The sequence below is a fragment of the Spermophilus citellus genome, assembly GCF_964194105.1.
Source record: "Spermophilus citellus genome assembly, chromosome: 11".
NCBI classification, from domain to species: domain Eukaryota; kingdom Metazoa; phylum Chordata; class Mammalia; order Rodentia; family Sciuridae; genus Spermophilus; species Spermophilus citellus.
This window is the reverse complement of record NC_138192.1, coordinates 128,681,593-128,704,754: the sequence shown is the minus strand read 5'-3', so window position 1 is coordinate 128,704,754 and position 23,162 is coordinate 128,681,593. Positions and strand designations below refer to the sequence as shown.

The following is a 23,162-nucleotide window of genomic DNA, read 5'->3' as shown; positions in this document are numbered from 1 at the left end:
TGAAGGGCTGATTAGAAAAAGATGCACCTTCCCAGAGTGGGAAGGAACTCAGCCAGCACCTCTTCCCCTAATCTCTGGCCTGCTGGTCTACCCCCTCATATTTTTGGACTTACCCAGCCCCTCAGTAACATGAACCAATTGCTTCAAATTCATCTCTCCTCTGCACAGACTGTTCACACCTCAACAGCCACACTCCACTGCCCTGTGCCCTAGGACACAACCCTGGCCAGCTCAGGGAAAGAGTATCCTCGGACAGGGGCTCCCTCTGGCTGGCTCCTCCCAGTGGCATATGCTGTAGCCCTCCTGCTGCAGGAGGTGGCCATGTTGACAAGGAGCTGGCCAACTGTCACTGACCTCTGCAGAGACGAGGGGAAGGACACTGTTGGCAGGATGGACTCCACGGCCCCACCCCAGCATGCTGAGGTAGCCAGAGCCAGGAAATAGTACTGGCCTGGCAGAGAAGGCCAGCAGGGCAGAGCGGGGAAAGTAGTTGGAAAGGAAGTCCGGGACGGTGACCACCTACGACAGAGAAGGCGATTGCTGCAGGAACACACAGCACCCGGTGCCGGAAGTCAGTTTTGCTCTCTGTGTCAACCGGAAGGTGCCCTAGAGATAGCCGTCAGAGCCGTGGCGGCCTGCACGGGCAGCTGGTCAACAGGCACCTTGTCAGGAGGAGCAGTAATGGCCGGCAGACTTCATCTGTGCTTGGTCTGGAACGCTGCTGAGTCACACCAGGCCACTGAGTGTCCCCGCAGAGTGTGGGGGCACCGTCACCCGTGGGTGCCACACACAGACTGGGGCACTCAGGGCCCCATGTGGTCTCTGCTCCTGCCCTCCCTCCATCCGGTTACAACAAAGCCAGAGCGTGGCTGAGCTGGGGGCCAACAGGAGTGGAAGAGAACACACCGGACGAAGGCAGAGGCCCCAAGCTCAGCAGCCGTGCCCAGGGTGCGCGGGAACAGGGCTGTCCTCCACCTGCCCGGCTGCCTGCTTCCTAAGGGTGGTTCTTCCAGCTGGATGGACTCTACCTGTCCCGAGCTGCCATACTTCCTTAGGGGTCACAGGAGAGGGGAACAACCTATACAAAAGTAAAGCTCTTTCTCCTTAAAAGTTTTGGATTTCAGCCTGGCACAGTGGCACCAGCCTCAGCAACTTAAGAGGCCCTGAGCAACTCAGTGAGACCCCCTATCTCAATAAATACAAAAATAGGGCTGGGGAGTGGCTCAGTGGTCAAGCGCCCCTGAGTTCAATCCCCGGTACCAAAAATAAATAAATAAATAAATGAAGTTTTGGACTTCATTACGGACACTGATGAAGTTCAAGTGGTTGTCGAATGATCAAAAAGGAAGCAAGAATCACTTTAAGAGCCTTACGGATTTGCTGACAGGAATAAAGTGCTACATGGAGACTGAATCAAAAACTGAAAAATGAGCAAAATTTCTTCAGAAAATATTTAGTGGGCCTTTGGAGAGTCCACAGCAATCAGCCTCTCTCTGGTGTGGATATTTCAATGGGCTTGGATGTAGCCTTCCTAATTTGTTTTTGCAGTAAACCTTCTTATCTCCAAAGAAGGTTGAACTCTACACCCCACCCCGTCAATACCTGTGTTTTCCTTCCCTCTACTCTTTTTAATAAAAGCCTCAGTCCTTCCTCAAAAAAAAAAAAAAAAGTTTGGATTTCAGACAGTTTTGGATTTAGGAATATTTGCATATGTATATGAAGTTATCTTGGGGAGGACCTAAGTATAAACACTGACTTTATTCATGTTTATATATACACCTTATACACACAGCCTGAAGGCAATTTTATGTAGTTTTTAAAAAATATTTATGTGCAGGAAATAGTTTCCTGGTGTGGAATTTCCCACTTTTGGCATTAGTGCTCAAAACATTTCCGATTTTGGAGCTTTTCAGATTTTGGACTTTCTGATTACGGATTTCAACTTTCACGTCCTGTCTGAGGCAGGACAGAACCCTGGCGGTGTTTGCTTCAATCCCCACCTGGGCTTGGAGAGGAGAGCTCTGGCTGAGGAGTCCGCTCCCTCGCCTGTCCCCAGGTCATGTGGCAAATGCCTTCTGTCCAGCTGGGGCTGCTCTCTGGGAGTCACAGGGCTCCCTCGGGACCACACCAAGCTGTGGTGGGGGGACAACAGGGAGTGGGAGAGCAAGTCTTTCTCCCTTTTTCTCTGACCTGTGTTCTGACAGCCGGGTGTGGGAACACAGAGGTAGTCAACCTGTGTGTGACGACTGTCTTACAGGACAACGGAGCTGGCTGGGGGCAACGTGTCAAAGCAGTGAGCTCTGTGCCCGCGGCAGGGGACTGCACTGCTGGGAGCCTGTGGCCTGGGGTGTGACCTACTTGGGATCACGCAGGAGCGAGGGTGTCTGAGACCCGAGGGGGCTGAAGTCACCCAGCCAAGAGGGGGTCGGGTAGGCAGAGAGTGTCCCAGACAGTGTGGGGAGAGGGGATGGGACGCGCTCTCCTTTTCACTCTCTCCCTCCTCGTGAAGAGCCCCCTGGAGTCAGAGGCCTGAACACCATGGTTTGACCACGAGGGGACCTGTGCCCAGCGAAGCCTGGCCGGCCAGCCGGGAACCCTGCTGAGCGTAGTGAGGGGTTGCTTCCAGGAAGTGGGCCTCAGGCGCCTGCCCATCATGGAAACAGTTATCTGGGGCGAGAGGGCTGTCCCCAGCGTGAGCTTCATAAAGGAGGAAGGAAGGAGAAAGGACCCCAGGTCTGGAGCGCTGCTTTCTCTGAGTCTCACAGGAGGATCTGCCTGGCCCTGGGCCTGGCCTTGGAATCTCTCATTCTGAACCTCCTCCCCATTTCAAGAGGGGACCAAGGGCCAAGAGCCCCTGACCTGGCAGACAAGCTCTCCTTCAGTCACTCAGACAGGGAAGGGGCCAGGTAGGGGGCCTGCAGCCATTGGCCCGGAGGTGGCCAGATGCTGGGACCCAGCCCCCCCCGCCCCCCACCTCTGGCCTCTGGCTCATCCTGCCACCTTTTACAGCTGTACTCCTTAGGGGCTGACCCCTGTGGTACCTCCACCATCTCCGGGAAAGTGGATGAAGCAGGTGCTGCTGATGGGGGCTTCAGCATTGTGGCCCCTTTTCCTGCCCGCCTCCTCCCCCTCCCCCTCTTTCTCTGACTTTCTCCACAGTGGGTGCAGACTTTGGTCCTCCCACCGGCTCTGGATGGCGGTGTGCCGGGGGGCCTCTAGAGCTGGGGGGCTGCTGTTTCTGCAGACAGGGGATGGAGGGCTGGCTGGCTTCCTGGAGGGAGGCACAGCGACAGGGACCAGGTCCTGCTCCCTGCAGACACAGGATGGAAGCCTTCATGGAAGGCCTGGGCCGGCTGCCCCACACGTCCCTTGAGGCAGAGACTCTGAGGGTATGTAGGCCACCATATGCGCTAGCCCCGTATTTTGGTGCCCAAGGATGAATTCTCCATCTTGAAGTCACTCTGCTTGCAGGGTGCCCGTGGCCAGGAGGACATGGAATGGGCAGCAGGCGACTGTGGGCTTGGGACAGGCTGGTCTGAGACTGGGCTGCGCCCTCTCCCTGAGCAGGTTTCCTCAGATCAGCAAAGGGACGGGCGGGACCACCGGACTGCGCGCCTCTGAACCAGAGGAAGAGAAAACCATTTCCCCATTGGGCCTGTTCTGTCCTCGCCCCCCCCCCCCCCACCGTGCCAGCGTCTTCAAAAGTGAAAAGCAAAGATAGGATGCCGCCCCCACGTCGCTCCGAATCACACCCCGGAACGGGTTCGCCCAGTGGTTCCTGAAACTGGTCTCTGGGGCATGTCCATGAGGGTTGCCCCTTGGCACTGACGTGGCCTAGGGTCACCAGGCATGGTGGCGGCATCCCATGGGTGCCCCGTCTCTGTTTTAGGACCTGGAGAAAGCTCCCTGGCTCCCGTTGTCTGAGGCCAGGTCCCCAGGCCTGGTGGGCGCTGTCTGTCCTGGGTCCTCCTCCAGGAGCCAGGTGACTGATGAGACCAGGCCCATGACACCCCATGCCCCTACCTGACGCGCTCTCTGCTGCCAGGGTCCTGGGACACATCCTTCAGCCAGCTGTGGGCTGCTGTGGGGAACAGGGGAGGCTCCTCCTGAGGTCCAGCGGGCAGCCGCCCTCCTGCACTGTCGTCCGTGGCTGCTGGGGAGGAGACGAGAGCTCAGTCACACCTGCCCTGGCCTCTCTGCGGTGCTCTTTCCTGGCTGGGCTGCAAAGCCATGGCGAGCGCACCCCCAGGCCAGGCCCTCAGCTCCCAGAGCCAGAGATGGGACACCTGGGAGTTTGGGTCAGAGGGGCGCAGCACAGGAGGCTCCCTGGTTCTTCTCCACCCCCCCCCAGGGGAAAGCTGTCGAACACAGAGTTGTCTCCCCGCATCCCCACCGCATGGCTCCCTGAGGAGCTCGGAAGCACGTTTGCTTCTCTGAAACTCAAGTGTAACTGGCCTCCTGTGTTTTGATGTTCTAAACCTGGCAATCCCAGAGGTGGACACTCCTTACCACCCTCCCCGAGGTGCCTGAAGCCCTCAGTGCCCCCCATGGGTGCCAGCAAGGGCCCAGGTCCAGGGTCCTGGCCACCAGGCCACTTAGGAGACCTGCATGGGGAGCAGATGGAGAAGTCCGGTGCTGCAGGGCCTGACCTGGACCCTCGTGGAGGACGCTGTCTTGCTCTTTGTGCAGCAGGGAAGGAAGTCCTAACACAGAACACTGTGTTTGGGACAAGTGCTGTCAGAACAGTGGCAGGCACATTTCCTTGCCCCTTTGACAAGAAGTTACTCCCCGGTTGGTGCAGGGTCGAGCTACGTGGCAGTTTCTGGATTCTTGGTGTCTTGACTTCCAGAAGATGGTATGTTTGTGCCCCCTCTGGCCCATGCTGACCGTCGTATGCAAACTGGCACACGCCCACTATGAGAGCTATTTTTGCTGCTCAATAAAGCAGACGCTGTTCTCTGAAACCATCTTGGGGGGTTTTCTCGGCACCCTCCAGCTCCCCACAGTCGATACTGGAGGGATAAGCCCCCCAGTAACCCTGGGGTTGGGCCTGTTTCTATATTTCACCCACCATGCACCCCTTCTTCCCCAGCCCCACCCCTCTTCTCTTTAAAGGGTCCTGTCACTTTGGAATGACCCTGTGACAGGGTCTGAATCCGTAGTTAGTTGTGTCTCCTTTTTTTTCCTTCTTCAGTACTGAAGATCGAACACAGGGCTTTTTACCACCAAGATACATTCCCAGCTCTTTGTATTTCTTATTTTAAAATAGGATCTCACTAAGTTGCTAAGGCTGACCTCTAAACGTGTGATCCTCCTGCTTCAGCCTCCCAAGTCGCCAAGATGACAGGCATGTGCCACTGCACCAGGCATCCCTGCCCCTTAATCCAAGTTCCTCTTGGCTCTTCCATTTAGAAAACACCTCAGCTCTATCCTGAGCATAAAGGAATCTTCCCTGCAGGTTTCCTTGGACCCAGAGCAAGGTCTTTGGCTTCCAGATAATTTTATTTTGGCTTAAACAAAAAACTCACTTCTGCCAGGCGTGGTGGCACACTCCTGCCATCTTAGCCACTCGGGAGGTTAAGGCAGGAGGATCAAGTTGGAGGCCAGTCTCAGCAATTTAGCCAGACATTCAGCAACTTAGAGAGACCTTGTCTCAAAATAAAATTTAAAAATAAATAAAAGGGCTGGAGGTGTAGCTAAGTGTTAGAGCTTCTGTGAGTTTGCTCCCCAGTACCTCAGGGGAAAATCATTCCTGATATGGAGCCTGACGGGTGGCTTTATTTCAGTCCACTCTGAAGTTTCTACCTGGAACTAGAGTCTCCGTCTGGAAATAGCCTTTCCAGCTTCTCGGATCCCATCTCTGTGGGCCCACTCCCTGGCGTGGGCGCTCTGCTCAGGGCATTCAGGATAAGGCCCAGGAGACAAAGCCCGAGCAGGACAGGTGCTTCTTGAGCAGGACTGCACTTGAGGGCTTCCCAAGCACTCCGCCAGCTGCGGAGGCCGGTGGCGCCCAGTCCCCTGGGCCAGCTGGGCCAGCAGCTCCCCTGGGTGAGGAGCAGCCCTGCACTCCTCTGAGCCCCCGGAGGTCTCCTTGGTTCAATCCCCATCCTGCACTCACCCTGCCACGTGCCACCCTGTGGACACTGGGGTTCCACCAAAGAGAAATGGACCCATGGATAGAGCAGGAGCCAGGAGGAGGGCACACGGGGAACGGGGCACACGGGGAGGGGGCACCAAGGCTTCCCAGGACAGAATCCAGATATTCACGGTAAGTCTCGGGAGATGGGAAAGAACATTCCTCAGGCCACTGGCTTGTACGATTCCAAGCCGATTCCCTGGTTTTTCCCTTGGGAAGGATTTCCTTTGGGCCCTCTATGAGGCTGAGCCCTTTGCTTAAAAGGAAAGGTCCATCTTGGCCCGTGTGGAACCGATCAAGCCCCCTGCGGGGCCCACCTGCTGCGCTCAAGGGCTGCTCCTCCACCTGCAGACCCTGGAGGGATCCCGGAGGCTCTGTAGGTGGGGCCTGCTTCCCAGCGCAGCAGGGACACCGGGGGAGTAGCCACGTGGGCTAGCTGTGTCTGGGGACAAGGTGAGAGGACAGATGTAGGAGGAAGGGCTGGAGAACAGGCCTCTGTGGCTAAGCGTTCAGAGGACGTCAGCTCAGGAGGACAGACCCTGCCACCCTGCCCTGCTCATCAGCCATGGCACCTTGTCCAGGAGCCCAGACGTGGCCTCCCTCCTGGCTCAGCACAGCCTCACAGGCACAGACACCGAGGCCGGTTGCCATCCCTCCCTCAGGCCCAGGCTGGTGACAGTAGCAAGAGATGAGGAAGGAGACCAACAGAACAACTCAGTTCTCCCAGGGGTGAGGGTTGGGCAGTAGATGGGTTGGTCTGAACACCCGTAGAGGAAGGGCGAGTGTACCCCAGGGACAGAGCCACCGCCTGGAGGGACAGCCTGGAGGTGGGCTGCTCCAGGGGAGGACTTCCACCGAGTGGAGGGTTTGTAAGGAGAACCCGGGTGCAGGCCTGAGGTGGGGAGCAGGCTCGGCAGGCCCAGGCGAGAGCAGGGAACATTCCCGGTCCCAGGCAGGGGACAGACAGGGCTGAGGCTGAGTGTCACGGGGCCCATGGAAGTGGAAGAGCTGGTGGGCTGGGGGCAGGCTGGGCACTGGCTGGGTGCCCACCAGACTGGGCAAATAGGGGCAGGCGCAAGGAGGGGCACGGGGAAGACGGACTCATCATCCTGCTGGCTGCTCCTGCCAGAAGGATTTGGGGAGATCAGCTGCTCCCTCCTCAGGCCCAGACTCTGGGAACTGCATGTAACCTCAGGGCTGCGTCCCCTGGTGGGTGCCCACCATGTTCATGGGAGGAATTAGGATCTGTCAGGGCCCCGTCTTTGTCAGGGCTGAACGCCGTGGCACCAGCAAAAGCCACACTCAGACATTTCTGTGCATGACGTGCTCACAGGCCTCCACCCTCAGGTGGCAGCACAGTAAATCTCTCCAAAAGAACCAACCAGGGGCTGCGGTGAGGCCCTGGGCAGAGCACCTGCCTGGCACACATGAGGCCCTGAATTTGATCCCCTGCACTGCAAAGCAAAAATGACACCATCGTATTTATAATTAAGACTCACAGGGAGCCGGGTGGTCCTGAGAAGCTCTCACCCTGAATGAAGCACACAGGCTTCCCGAGGTCCAGGCCTGCGGAGCCGGAAAGCACTCTCAACTCCACGGCATTCGATCAAACTGGCCAACATCCTAAGATGACCTAAGACCTCCACCCTGGCAGCAGAGGCCTCTGGGTGAATCACTGAGCTGATTCCTTGATGAAGGCGTGTTAACAGTCACAACTGAAAACACAACGTAACTGACACTCTAGGTCGGAGGACTTTAGAAACTGCTCATAATCAAGAGCCTCTGCCGGGCACGGTGTGCACACCTGTGACCCCAGCTACTGGGGAGGCTGAGGCAGGAGGATCGAAAGGCCAGCCTGGGCAACTTATCAAGACCTTGTCTCAAACTGTAAGAAGGGCTGGAGTGTAGCTCAGTGGTACAGCCCTTGTCTAGCATGCGAGAGGCCCTGGGTTCCTGGGGGAAAAAAAAAAAAGAGAGAGAGAGAGAAACCAAGAAATCAATCCCTCAAAGTCCCTCCAAATGGCCCTGCTATCTTCGGCCTCACAAACCAGCCCGTCACTATGACCCTGGTCAGAGCCTCTGGGTCCAGCTCTGAGCAGATCCTCCAAGTCCTCAGATGTTCCTCATCCCGGGCTCTGACCTGCTCCTCTGTTGTTTTCCTATTTGAATGGAAATTAGAGTCTTATCTGGACTGCCCACAATCTTTTTAATTTCCTCTCGAAAATTAAAAAAAAATACTTTGTACATTTCTCATTCAAAATACTTATTTTTTTGGCATCCAAAAAATACTCTTGTTCCCCATCAGTCTCTGGTTAACCCAACTGGAGGCTTCGAAGCCCATTTGGATCCCAGGGTGGTTTGGCTGCCGGCTGCCCTGACTCGGCGCAGCTTCCCGAACACGGCGGCCCATCTGGGCACCAGATCTGAGGCACCGAGACCTTGGCCATGGATCTACATTGCTACGGTTTGATGTGGGTTGAGTGGGTCCCCCAAGGGTTCACAGGCTGGAAGCTCAGCCCCCCATGTGGTAATGTGGAGGTGGTGGGCCCACGAGAGGTGGGGTCTAGGGCCAGGTCAGGGGGCACTACCCTGACCTGAGGGTTTAAAGTAGTTCTCCTGGGATCCACTTAATTCCACCTGGTGTGGGTTTTAAAAAGAGCAAGACTGGCCCTTCCCAGCCTCTGCTTCCTGTCTTGCCATATGATCTCTCCCTCTCGAGTGCCCTACCATGATGTCACCTACCATGTTGACCCAGCCACCGGGGCCCCACCCGAGGCTGAACCAGCGGGGCCACCTGATCTTGGACTTTCAGCCTCCCAAACTTAGTTAAGTAGACCTCTCCTCACATGTGCAGCCTCAGGTGTCCTGTTATAGCAGCGGGAGTTGGTTCAGGCAGACAAGTGTTCTGAGATCCTGACTCCAAAGTCTCAACATGAAACCTCAGTTCTCCCAGTCAGAGACCTTCCTCCAGGGGCCTCCCGATGTGGGTGACAGACACCATACTCCAGGAAGGGGAGCTGGAGGGTCAGCCGCCTCAGGGCTGGCTGTGTGATCCCAGGTCCCCAGCCTGCAGGCCCTGGGGCTGTGGCTCAGGTCAGAGGGCTTTCCAGGAGCAGGCCTGCACCTGCGACTCCCACTGTTGCTTCATTGGGATTCTAGATGTCACCAGGCCCAGAACAGCGGTGTTCTTACATGAAGAAGTTGTGTGGCACTCAGGGACATCAGGCTTGGCCTCCTTGCAGATGGCCAGGTGAGCGGTGAACAGGGCCTGCAGGCTGCCATTTCTGGCCTGTTGGCCACTCTGCGGAGAAACCAGATGCTCTTCCATCCTGCAGAAAAACATGAATAAAAGCAATAAATACAGATAGCTGGGGGGCACTGGCTGCTGGCCACCCGTAGCATCATAAACAAATCCAGGTGGTGGCTGGGCCTGAAATTCTTTTGTTACATTGATATTTTAAAAACCCTTCTGAGGGTGTTGGCGGAAACCAGGAAGTCCTATGCAGAGTGACCTTACCTCGCTCCTGTTGGCCCTGCTGGGAGTTGCTAGTGCTACAAGGTGTGGTACGTTTCTAACACGTAAATATGTCTTATGGCTTTGGGTGACACAGGCCCGTGACAGTTCAACCAAAGAGCTTAAGGCACAAATCTGTTTCTTCTCCAAGGACGCAGCAGATGCAGGAAAGAATGAACCCAATTAGAGAAGCAATGACCGCCCTCACGTCAGCCGAGAGCAGCGGCAGGCAAGAGCAGAACCGGGGACAGCCTGTTTCCTTCCACCACCACCTGAACGACGACGCAGGGTGGCCCCTGAGCTGACGTCTGCACCCAGAGCGGGGGAGATGGCTGTCTGCTCCGCCAGACATGTGTGACGGGCACCTCACTGTGCCACGCCCAGTCAGTAAGAGGCGCAGGCTGGAGTGAGCTCTCAGAGGGCAGGCTCCTGGTGGTCCTCCACGGGACCCCGGAGGGCTCTCCATGTGCCTCAGTAACAGAGCACGTGCTCCACCAAGGAGGAGACCAAAGCCACCACTCAACAAGGGCCTGGTGGGGACACTTGGTGACAAGCCTGTGCCTGCCCAGGGCTGGACTCTGGAGTGGCTTTCTTAGATGTCCAGTCTTTAAGGCTAGACCCGAGAGCGACACAAGGAGACATAGCAGCAGCCCAAGGGGTGGGGAGGGCTGCTCTGCTGTGTCCAACTCAGAACTGGGGATTCCTGGGGTCCATAAGGGGAACGTCGTCTAGCAGGGGGAGCACTGAGCAAGGTGACCTGCTGCCTTGTCACAGAAAGATTTAAGGCACCACAAGAAAAATGTAGGCTGCCTCTCCCCCCAAAAGGCCTTATAAGATGGCAGTGGGGTGAGGGGTCCCCTGGGGAGCTTCGAGGCTGGGGTGGTGGTGGAGAAGACCCTGCAGCCCCGGCCAGGACAGGCGGACTTGGTCCTCAGCACCTATAAGGCCACCCCTGGTCACGGTCCTGGGAGAAGTGCCTGGAGCCCCTGGGGCTGGGGGGAGAACTATGGCTCAGGGGGAGGCCAGTGTGGGGCAGAGAGCGGGGCTGGAGCGAAGGGCCAGGCCTCAGCTGCACTGTCCCCGGGTCCACGCCATTCCCTGAGGCAGGGGGCGCAGAGATGGCCATGTTGCTCTAGGAAATGCTGAATGGGCGTGTTGGGGACACAAATACCAAGTCCAGGCTGGATCTGGGCGCCATCGGTGTGTGGTGGGTATCGGGGAACAGGCAGGAGGGAATGAAGGCCTCGGGAGGAGGGGGTGAGAGGCAGAGGGCCAGCCCGCAGGGCAGGGGGCAGTGGCCACTGTGAGAGCACATGGGGCCCGGAGGATCCTCAGGTGGGGGACTGTTGGGTCACCTGGCAGCAATTCCTTGCAGACATCACTGTCCCACCTCCCAGGGCTGTGAACAGGGAAGGGTCAGGATGAACCAGAGAAGGCCTGAGGGTGAGGGAAGTGGCCACTGAAGCACGTTGACAGGTCTAAGCAACAAGTAGGAGGGAGCAGGAGGCAGGGCCAAAGAGGCGTTGGGGGGTCAGGCCTGCTGGGGGTGCTCCAGCACCAGGAGGCCAGGCTGAGGCCGGGCTGAGGGAGGCAGAGAGCCAGCACAGCGTGGGCCAAAGTGCCGTGTTTACTTACAACCTCTGCTCTTGATAAGAAGTGCTCATCAGGAACCATCAGATCAGCAGGTGTAACGTGCAGAATGCCCTGGTGTCCCCATGCCTAAACACACCGCTTAACATTTGGTATACAGTCAATCTTCTTAAAAAAATACAACTAAGTTGGGAACCATGGTGCATGACTGTAATCCCAGGCACTCAGGAGGCTGAGGCAGGAGGATCCCAAGTTCCAGGCCAGCTTGGGGAACTTAGTGAGACGCTGACTCAAAATAAAATTTAGAAAGGGCAGGGGATGTGGCTCAGTGGTAGAGTGCTTGCCTAGCATGTGTGAGGCCCTGGGCTCCATTCTCAGTACTGAAACAAAACAAAACAAAACAAAACAAAAAAAAAAAAAAAAAAGCAAATACATACAGAATACTAAGCTGGGATCACTATAAATGGCCCGAATGACTATTTCCCACCTTTTCCATTCAGCAACATATTGTCTCTTCATTTCTAATACTGTCTTGTCTGGAAATAATTTGCATAATCAGCCTCCTATTTTGGCGTGATTTTCTAAGTCATACTTCAATAAATACCATTGTTTTTACTTATGAACATCTGATTACTTCTCAGCCTCTAATTAGAGAAGTGGAATTAGTGATTTCTAAAGCACTAGTGTCTTGATATTATCAGAACGAAGATTCCAGATCTACCCCCACTCCTGGCAACATTGAGTTACCTGGGGGTGCTGGTTGGACCCTCACACAGACTTCCTGGAGGTGAGTTCGAGACACGGAGAAGCTAAGAATCCTGCCCCCAGCACTCTGAGGCCCTCCTGGGTCTCCCACAGACTAGACTCTCCATCTCCTTCCTTACCAGGCGGTGTGCCGTGTATGCCTCTGAGGGCAGAAATCCCATCTCATTTGTCTTTGGGTCTCCAGTACTGAGCACCCCGTTCACCAGAGGTGACAAAGATGTTTGTGGATTCAACCAGATGGAGGGAGCTGGGGATCACCACGACTTAGTTACAGGCAGGGCCATTGATTAGAAGGTGCTCTCATGACTGGGCAGGTGCACCCCAGCCAAACACCTCCATGGGCAATGCTCCGTGGGGAAGCACATTGCTCATAGGCTAAAATTGACACTTAGTAATTCCACATATTTACAGGGCACAAGCTACATTTCAATACATGCAGACAGTGAAATAAGTCCAACAGGGAAGTTGGCAGATCACCTCATTCTAAGGATAAAGAAGCACATTGAAAGTCTGCAACCTTCTTCCAAATAGTTTGGCAAAAAAAAAAAAAAAATTCAAAACAGTATAGGTGTGTAAATTATGTATCACACACAGAGAAAACAAGCGAGGGAGCCAGCAATTATGAACTGAAAGTTCTTCACCGTAATATTCTTTCAAACTTGTCTATAGGTTAAAAAATACTGGTTATATGTTGGAGAGAGAAAAGGGCACAATACTAGTCTGCATATCAGTTATCAAAAATAAAAACCTAGAAATAGAAGCACATGGTGACTAATTTTGAAATCTAATTAGACAGATCTCAGAGCACAGGTTTGGCATAGGCTTTGACATATTTACAGGGCAAACCCCAGATGGGCAACAGAACTTGGCAAGAGCTGGTGCTGGGGACACCAGTGTCCCCAGTAGCTGTGGCAAAGAGCTCACCAGGGCAGGCATTTCCACATTTTATTTGTTGCTACATCCCCAGTGGCTGACTGCTTCTTATACAATTACCATGGACTACCACTGGAAAGAGCGGAACTTCCCAGCCCCATGTGGGGCAGCTGGGTGAAATGTGGCAGTGACGATGGCCACCGTAAGGCGATGGACACAGGGGGTTTGCTGGCTCTCTGAACCCTCAGCCCCCTCCATGTGTTCCTCTGCAGTATTCTCTAGACAGGGAAAGAGGCCGCCCCCCACAGAAGGGGACTGTGTCCTGCCCACTGAACTGCCCATCTCGGGGCTCCCCGAAAGCCACAGGGGAGGGGCCTCAGGCCTTCCAGGGAGGCCGCTGGCTCTGAGGAGGAGCCCGACATTTTATTTCTGTCCAGGGAGGGACTCCGGCAGTTCCTGCTCCACTGTTTTTTTTGCTGGGCTGGGGATGGAGCTCGGGCCTCACGCGTGCCTGGCACCTCTGCCACTGAGCTCTGCCCAGTCCATACTGCTGCTTGTACAAGGTCATCTTAGATAGACCTGGAGTCCTCAACTGTGACAGAGGCCACAAAAACAACAACATAAGCCTGTCCACGTGGCCCCACATTCCTTCTGGCTCTGTCCTCTGAAATGACCCTGGCCAACACTCATCTTCGGAAGTGGCCCTGGAGATACTATAACCAGCCCCCCCCACTTCTCTTTCTGGAGGGAGAAACCTGGGTGTAGGGAGGAGGGGGTCTCAACCTCTTTCTTTCTAAAACCCCTCACAAGATAAATGATAAAGAGATAAAGGATTTCCAGTATGAATGCTTTATTTTGCATTTTTAAATATACACATCTTATACGTCAGTTAATCAAAGTGAAGCTTAAGACAATAAACTCCCGCCTCCTTTAGCCTGGACTTACACTGGGCACCCAGTCCTGTGGCCACTGGGGGTGACAGGCCGGCGCAGGGGCTCATCCCCACTCCACTGCACGCTGGCCAGCCCCCTCCGCCGTGCCTTTCCGGTGTTGGTCATGATCTGGTGGAAGAAGAGGAAACAGGGCTGGAGACAGCATTCCTTGAGCGCTGACCTGAAGCAGAACTCACCACATGGAATCAGTCAATCGCCAGTAATCAGGTCACAGGTTACTCAGGTAAGCGGAAAATTTTTGGGAAAAGTCCTTTTAGGTTTGCATACGATAGCACTCAGCAGAATGATGTTTTTAAAAAATCCAAACATAGGAAGAGGAAGGAAACAGTTGACTACAGCAATTTATCACATCTCTGCAAAGTAATGGTCTTCGGAAAGTGAGAAGAAAGGCCAGATTTGACTTCACAAAAAATTAACTCATCCATGTGTGTAGTATATTAAAAATGAGCCAGTCAATAGGCGAACGAGCAACCCAGAGAAATATTTGCAGCAAATTCACTAACAAAAAGGTTAACATCTTCATTATGTAAGGAACTCCTACAAATTAGTAAACACTAAACAATTGGGCAAAGAATTCACACAGCTGAGTCACAAAATAGGAAAATCACCAGTAAAATCAAATAATGACCAACTTTAGGAATAATTAGAAACTACAGCTTGACCAAAAAGATATCACCCTTCAACTCTGTGTGTGAATGACAGATAACCCAGCCAGCGCCTGGAAATGTAATTTGCAACACCAGACCACTGCAATTTTGAGACAGCTCTTTTGGAAAGCAATTGGCATTTGATATCAAGAGTCATAAAAATGTTCCTATCTTTGGGTGTAGATTCTAGTGAAAGAGTTCAAAATATGGAAAATATTAAATAAACATAATTTTTCATTTTAAAATTATTGGAGTACAACTAGAATGATCTAATAAAAGGGCAATAATTAAGTAAAATATGGTATATTCATTTGACATATGGCCATTTACACTGATAAAGAACAGGTTATAAAGAAAAATGTTCACTTAAATATTAAATAAGAATCAGGTGATAACTATGTATATAAATAATACTATCAATTATGCTTAAAGTACACAAAAAGGTAGGAAGGAAACAAGTTGTAAAGTGACCAGAGCAGCTTTACAGGAGAGTGGGACAGGAACAGTTTTTCTTTTTTATGTTCTGAGTTTTGTGTAATAATGTTACAATTATGTTAATAATTAAGAAAAAATGTTTAAAGAAGAAATTACAGTAAAACTGATGAAGTCCAGATAAACTGTGGATTGAACCCATGTCAACTTCCTGGGTTGATCTTGCGCTATAAATGACATGAGACGCAACCACAGGGGGATACGGGGTGAGGGGTGGGCAGGACCTGTCTGGCTGCTTTCCTAATATCCAGTGATTCTAGTCCTATTTCTTTTTTAAATTTTTTTTTTTTTGAACCAGGGATTGAACCCAGGTATGCTTAACCTCTGAGCCTCATCCTCAGCCGTTTTTTTATATTTTATTTAGAGACAAGGTGTTGCTGAGTTGCTTGGGGATCACCCAGTTGCTGAAGCTGACTTTGAACTTGTGATCCTCCTGCCTCAGCCTCCTGAGCTGCTGGGATTACAGGTAGGTGCCACCACACCAGGCACATTTATTACTGTTTTTAAAAAAAACACAAATAAACAAAAAAAGCCAGAAGGCCAAAAAATGTTTTTAAAATTGGATTTATACCTTTGATGTCTTGATTTTTCCTGAAAAGTTCCTTGGGCTTATCTAGCACTTAAGGAAGGTTGTTATGGTTTGGATGTGAGGTGTCCCCCAAAAGCTCAAGTGTGAGATAATGCAAGAAGGTTTGGGGAGAAATAATTAGATTAAGAGAGCCTTAACCCAACCAGTGAATTAGTCCCCGATGGGATTAACTAGGTGGGGGCTGGGGGTGGACAGGGTGTGGCTGGAGGAGGTGGGTCACTGGGCTGCCTTGGGGGTATATATGTGGTGAGCTGAGCTTAGTCTCCCTCTGCTTCCTGGTCACCCTGTGAGCCGCTTCCCTCTGCCACACTCTCCCTCTGCCACACTCTCCGCCATGAGGTCCTGCCTCACCTCGGGCCCTGAGGAATGGAGCCTGCTGTCTATGGACTGAGACCTCTGAAACCCTGAGCCCCCAAACAAACTTTTCCTCTGCGATTGTTCTGGGGGGTCTTTTCCTCACAGCAGTGAAAAGGCTGACCAGACAGAAAAGAGAAGAAGAAAAGAGGGCGGGGCCTGGGGACCCTGGGTCTCCCCTGAGCTGGACAGGCAGGGTGGAGCTGCCCTGACTTGGGGTGGAGGGCGAGGGAGTGGGAGAGGCAGAAGACAAGCCGAGAAGGCGGAGGCTGCCACTCTGGGGGACAACCAAGCTCCGCAGAAGGACCTCAAGTGCAGCTCCCTCCCATTGTGCCTGGAAGTCTCCAGAAGCAGGGGTGTCCACCCAAACACCTGACTGACCATTGGCTCCCTGCGGGCTCCCTCTTCCCGGCACCCAGGCATCTCTGTGCCTGCCCTCAGCTCGGCTCCTTAGGCCCAACTTCAAGGCCACCTTAGGCCACTTGCACCTCTTCTCTTTCCCTCTCCCTGCACCAGTCAGTCCCCGCTTCCTGGGCCTGAGTGCAGGGAGGAGGGGAAACAGTGACAGGAGGGCTGGGGTCACTCAGATTTTCGAGTATTCAGCTGTCTGTAGACTGCCACCTCACCTCCTTAAACCTGCGGCGGCGAAAGCCTGGAATAGTACCTTCCTCTGACCCGGCTACCCCACTCCTCGGTTTATACCCAAAGGACTTCCAATCAGCACACTATGTGACATGTCCACCTCAGTGTTTACAGCAGCTCAATTCACAACAGCCAAACTATGGAGCCAACTAGGTGCTCTTCAACAGATGAGTGGATAAAGAAAACGGGGTACCCCACATAATGGAATATTACTCAGCACAAAGAAGAGTGAAATCATGGCATTTGCAGGTAAATGGACGGAACTAGAGACTATCATGCTAAAGGAAATAAGCCAATCCCCCCAAAAAACCAAGGCCGAATGTTCTAATATGCAGACGCTGACTCCTAATAGGCTGGGGGAGGGGTTCAAGGGATTGGACAAGGGGGAGTTGGGGGAAGGGAGGGGAAATGGGAATGGGAAAGAGAGTGGACTGAGTCAGAGGTAACTTTCCTGTGTTCATATATGCACACAGGGCCAGTGTAACTCCACATCATGCACAACCACAAACATGGGAAGTTACACCCCCCGTATACATATACATGTCATGTCAAAATACATTCTGCTGTCATGAATAACTAAAAAGAACAAACAGAGAAGACTGCAGAGGCCTGGGCCTGACCTTCCTCCCCAGTGAACGGGATGCCTGAGGACAGGCCCAGGCCTCTGGCAGTCATCCTAGCACCTTATGCATGGGGCAATGCAGGCCAAGCCCCCTGTCCACCCTCGCTCCCTCAGTTGCAAAGGAGACTTTCTGAGCAGGAAGCAGCTCCTGTCGCAACTGTCTGAGGAAAAGCTCTCCAGACTGAATTCCACAGAAACACATCTGGGTCTTGGAAGAGGGGCCAGAGTCATGTCATCCACACCCACCCATCTGGAGGAAGAGGCTCCCACCTGGGCTACTGTGGAGAGATCATTTGAAAAAAAGGTTCTGCTACAGCAAAATGCAAATTATTTAACCATAATAGTGCAGTATGTGACTGAGATGAATGTAATTTGTTCAGTAGTAAAAGTTGGTGAACACATATCCACTTAGATTAATCGTATTTCCCATTTGTTAGTTTTGAATATTTGTGAATCACCTGAATTATGTATGTCACAAAGCATGCATCTTTGTAATGCAGGTACTCTATTTCATCTATCTTTACACTCACAGAAAATAACCTGGAATAGGAGCGGATGCTGTTTGCTCTCAAACATGCATTCTCTCCTTCCTGACCAAAGAACTCTAATTTTATCGGCACAGCAAGTGTCTACTTAAAAATCTTCATTTTTGCCAGGTGCAGTGGTGCATGCTCATAATCCCAGCTATTCAGGAGGCCAAGGCAGGAGGATTCCAAGTTACTGAGTCCAGCCTCAGTAACATGGTAAGGCCCTGTCTCAAAATAAAAAGTAAAAGGGCTGGGAACGTGGCTCAGTGTGGCCTATCCCCTGGGTTCAATCCTCAGAACCAGAAAAAAGAAAAAAGTTCACTTTCCCAGATGCCCTGCACCAGAGGCCACATGACGGTTTGAGCAGAAAGAACGAAGGGACAGGCACCCAGGAGGGCAGACTGGCTGCCTGGACATCTGGACTTCTTCCATCACAGGCTCCTGCCAGGGGCTTCCTCCGTCTTCTTATGACCCCAGGCGATGGGCATATGAGCAGAGGCCTCCTTTAAAATAAAGGAGCACAGAGCAGGAACACCATGGAGCTAACCCCAGCTCTGAGCCCAGCACGTGCCCTAGCAATGTCTTCACGCCGGCATGTGCTTTTTAAGATTTCCAAGAGGGGAGTATTTTTTTTTAAGTGCAATCCTTAATTCTGTTGTGACCTCCCCACCTCCCCAGTACTGTGGATCGAACCCAGGGATGCTCTACCACTGAGCTACATCCCCAGACCTTTTCATGTTTTTATTTTGAGACAGGGTCTTGCTAAGTTGCCCTGGGTAGCCTCGAACTTGCGATCCTCCTGCTTGGACTTCCCTTGTAACTTCCCCTCATGTCACTTGGTGCTGGATGGTCCAAAGGCAATTCCCCAGTTTGCTAAGCAGAACTTCAACTGAGGTTACATTCGATTTGGGTTCAGTGGGAAACACTTAGGATTCAGTCACTTCTGTGCCTAGACAAGCGAGCGCCTTCTGTCCTGGTGTAGGAACGGCACGGACGGTTCTCTATGTTGTCAGCACTTGCATGAATAGTCAATATGTAAAAAAACTTGAAAGGCCCCAACTCCACACTTAGAGGGTGGCAGAATATGCTACTCCAAAATATGCCACTTTGGTATGAGGACGATTGTGAGCAAAAGACACTTAAAAAACAGCAGATCCAAGGGCACTCTGACCTTCCTTTTTTCCCTGAACCAATAGATAAAAAACTCCCCTGTGAAGGACAACCTCCCTGGTCTGGGCCAAGAGAGACTCTTCCATGGGAAGTAACAGCGAAGAGACTTCTGCACAAACACACCCTGTTAAAATATTTATCTTTTCTCTCAGTAGAAGACAGTACAAACCTGTCATATATAGAGATGATCAAAGGGCATAAAACAAAATACAGGAAGACCAACTTATGAGGTGTGCCAAGCAGTCAGTTATTGGATTTTGTGACATTTGTGATGGGCCTCCCAAGCCCTTGTAGGCTGGAGGCTCACCGAGCCTAGGTCTGCCTCCTTACTGGCAGGCAGCGCGAAGGAAAGATAAAGAGCCTGGGGTCTGACAGCATCCCTTTTCCTTAATTTCTGTCCTTTTAAATTTTGAGACAGGGTCTCACTAAGTTGCTTAGGCCTTGCTATTATTGAGGAGACTGGCCTTGAACTTGAGATCCTCCTGTGTCAGCCTCCCAAGCTGCTGGATTACAGGTGTGCACCACTATATCAGCCCCTTCCCTGAAATTCTTAGCTGGACTGATAAGGCAAGAATCCTCTATTTGCACAGAGCCCTGCCCTAACTGATAAGGGAAGGGTAGCAGAGGTGGAAGTGACTGTCTCCATGAGGAAGAAACAAGGCCATTCTTAAGTTCAGCCTGCTTCTGACTTTTCAGCAGTAAGCGTACATTTCTTTTAGAGTTAGGAAAGAATAAAACAAGCAACAAAAAGGAAACTGTAACCGGTGTTCACTTGATGTTTTGACTATACCCTTGTGGCTTTGATACTTACACGTTTTTTTCTTTTTCCGAGTCCTCTTTTCCTAAACTTCTCCTCCCTGATCTCTCCTCCCTGATCTCATCTTCTCTGAATCATTTCTATAGAAGCCGCTCTTCCTGCGGATGGGCAGAATCACAGCCTTTTAAACAGGAGTCCCCTGTATTTCTCCTTTGCTAGTAAAGCAATAAACCTCCTTTTTCCTTTTTCTAAAAACCATGTTGGGACAAGGACCAAGCTTTCAGCAACAAAAGGATTCAGAACATTTTGGGATTCAAGATTTTTTTCTGCTTGTTGGGCTGTGTTTTCACATACAAGACTATGGGCATTTAGTGGATCCCAACTAATCCCGTAGCGGGCAGAGGGCCTATCTCAGCCCGCAGGGGGTTAGGCGGGCAGGCGGGAACACTGGATGGGCTCAGAGTGGGGACAAAACTGAAGAACAACTACGGAGGGGAGGGGCGTGGGAAGGAGCTGGGAGCCCTCTCTGCAGGCACCCCAAATCCTCCCAGTGCGGAAGAGACCCCGCCTCACTCCCAGGGAGCACCCAGACCTCCAAAGACAGAGTCCTTGGAGCCTGGACTCAAATGCCTGGAGGCCCCACAGCCTAGTGCACGCGGCTCAAAGACCAAGGAAGGCTCAGCAACCCTCCAGCCTTGGTTTCCTTCCTATAGCAGGTTCCAGTAGATGTGCCTGGTCCATTTGCTGGGAGGAGGAGATGAAATGGAAGCGGGCGTGTGAAGCCCTGGGTCCAGGGCCCCTGCCAAGTTCACGTAAGATGTTCCTGACTGCTTCAGGGCTGGGGTGTGGCTCAGCGGGAGAGCACCCAAGTGGAGAGGAAACAAAGAGAGAGGAAACAAAGGTAACTTTAAAACAAAGGCAAGGACTGGGATTCTATGACTGTGTCATAATATTTATGTCCCTGTAGGCCAAGTGGTGAGGCTTTTTAAATCAGGGTATTCTTTGCAGGAAGAATTTAGTGACTATCTGGTACAGTATAGTATATAAAAATACACGGACACTCTGGCAAGAGAAGCAGGAGTGAACTTTCTGTCTCGAACAACTCGTGTTCACAAGTCTGCTTGTCACTTCTCCAGAGTTCTGGGTAGACAGCACAGTGGCTGTGGCCACTGCCCCCGCCACAAGAACAGTGACTTGTTCTCCTGTGTCAAGTGTTGCTTGTGTGTGTGGAGGTGGGTGTCAGCAGTAACCCCTGAACTCAGGGGTGTGCCTGTGGGTCCCAGAATCCTGGGACACCTCTTCTCATCCCGAGCCCCTGGGGGCCATGTTGACTGCACCATACCCTTATCTCCAGAGACTGGTTGGTTTTAAAATCACGGATGTGCAAATAATTCCTGGAATTGTGATGAGGAGCTCGGGTGGCGCCTAGACTATTTTAAACCCATACTCTAGTCTGGGACCAGCTGTGGCTCTGCAGGGCACAGGACAACACCTGCCATCTACCCCTCAGCAAGAGCAGTTTATCTGTTTTGTGTCTTTCCTGAATGTAACACTGTGTCTCTAGCATCCTGCCACGTTGGGCAAAAGGTTCACGTTGGAGAAAACCTTTTGAAAATAATATTCTGAGAGGATGTTTCAAAAAGCCGGCATCTTCAGGCTCACTCTGAAAACTCTGCAAAGTACCTGGCACCTGAGACCGAGGGGCCCGAGCCATGAATTTCAGGCACACACTCCTCAGGAAATGTCATCTGTCTTAGCTTCCTTCATGTGACACATGCAGCTATAAGATGAGACTCTAAGTCCTTTTGTGCACCTCCAGAGCAAAGGGCAAGGTGAGACCCCCCCCCTCTTTTGAAAGACCTAAGCCAGCACATATAGGTTGCAGCTGGCAACTTCAGATCCCAGGACTGCCCCGGGGACCCACCCGGGCAGCCTAGGATGAGTGACAGGCAGGGGAGCGGGGAAGCATGCCTGACCTTAGCCGTCACTGCTCTACACCAGTTTTCTAACAAACTGTAAAAATATTCTCTTGATGAGATCCTAGGGTGGCCTGGTGTGGTGGGCTGGACAGTGGCCTCCAAAGGCCATACCCACGTCCTAGCCCCTGGAACCTGTGGACATGACCTTGTTTGGAATAAGTCTTGGCAGAGGAATCGAGCTAAAGATCCTTGAGCTGGGAGGTCATCCTGGATTAGCCAGGTGGGCCCGGAGTCCAGAGAGAAGTACCTCCACAAGAAACGGAAGAGAAGGCCGGTGAAGACGGGGGCAGCCATCAGGATTGCCGGGAGCCCCCAGGAGCTGAGGAGGCAGGAAGGAGCTCCATAGAGCCTCAGGGGAGCCGAGCCTGCCAGGCCTTGGCTTTGGACTGCGCCCGCTAACACTGTGAGGGAACAGATTCCCGCTGTTTGAGGCCACCCAGCTCCTGGTGTTTTGTCACTGAGCATGGAACACGAAGGTGCCTACATAGTGAGTTCTTTCTGTGCTTCGTCCTTACTGCTCACATCTCCAGCCAGGGCGGTAAGCAAGCCTGTGTTGAACCTCCTTTGTGTGATTCAAAACATTCCCTTCTGGTAAAAGGAAAGCACACTGACCCGGAGGAGATTTCAACTGTGTGTGGTGCACGCCCGTCATCCCAGGGACTCAGCAAGCTGGTGTAGGAGGATCACATGTTTGCGGCCAGCACTGGCAACTTAACGAGACACTGTCTCAATAAATAAATAAATAAACAAAGGAATGAATAAATAGGCTGGGGTTGTAGCTCAGGAGTAGAGTTTGCCTAGCACATGTAAGATCCTGGGTTCGATCCCCAGCACTACAGGGGAAAAAAAAAAGCCTCAGAACTACATGTGATGGTGAATGACACCATCTCTACATGCCAGTCATTTGGGGTTACTGATTAATTAAAGCTCTAGTCGTGTCTCACCAGTTGGCCTGGCAAAATTGGTAGTCGCGGCTTATCCTGCCTCATTTATATGTTGAGGTTGTTGAAATCGCCACCATATCCACATGAGGTCCTGTCCATGGCGTTTCATTGAGTGGAGGTGCTAAAATTGTTAACCAAGGGCTGTATTCAGGCTTATGTCTGACAAGGCCACAGTGAACATCCTTGCCGGCACTGACATGCTTCTGTCACTGTGTGGTGACTTTGGGGTAACGGGTGTAGGTACATGGTCTCCCCAACAATCACCACCCATTCTCCCAAGGAGACACACCAATTTGCCTCCTGTTTTCCTCATAACAGGAGGTCCTCCAGATGCTTAAAAGAATATGTGTCCTCTCAAATAGCCCAGACTCTCTGAAAAAACTGCTTTTTTGGTAAACACAGGTACTCACGGCTCAGACTCCCATCAGGAGCCTGGAGCCCTAGGCTGCCCCCTTTTGACTCTTCCTGAGCACCTCCCCACCTGAGCACCTCGTGCAAACGGCTTCGTGGGCTCCTGTGGCCCCTGAGACATTCTAAGGACAATGGCAGCCACCATACAACTGTGACTGGGGTAGTGGTGGCTGGCCTGTCCCTCTCCCTCCCTTCAC

General features: G+C 52.3%; 1 protein-coding gene across 7 annotated transcripts in view; it reads right to left on the bottom strand.

The window, feature by feature from the left end:
- Positions 1 to 23,162, bottom strand: part of ARMC9 (armadillo repeat containing 9) — a 139,308-nt gene that overhangs the window by 13,874 nt on the left and 102,272 nt on the right. For 6 of the 7 annotated variants that reach the window (XM_081260758.1, XM_081260761.1, XM_081260763.1 and 3 more), the window contains 3 exons: positions 13,824 to 13,939; positions 9,329 to 9,465; positions 4,024 to 4,153 (listed from right to left, as the gene is read on the bottom strand). In XM_081260758.1, coding sequence (XP_081116884.1) covers positions 4,024 to 4,153; positions 9,329 to 9,465; positions 13,824 to 13,939 — 383 coding nt within the window. The remainder of the gene's footprint in view (positions 1 to 4,023; positions 4,154 to 9,328; positions 9,466 to 13,823; positions 13,940 to 23,162) is intronic. The other variant, XM_081260760.1, reaches the window with a different exon arrangement.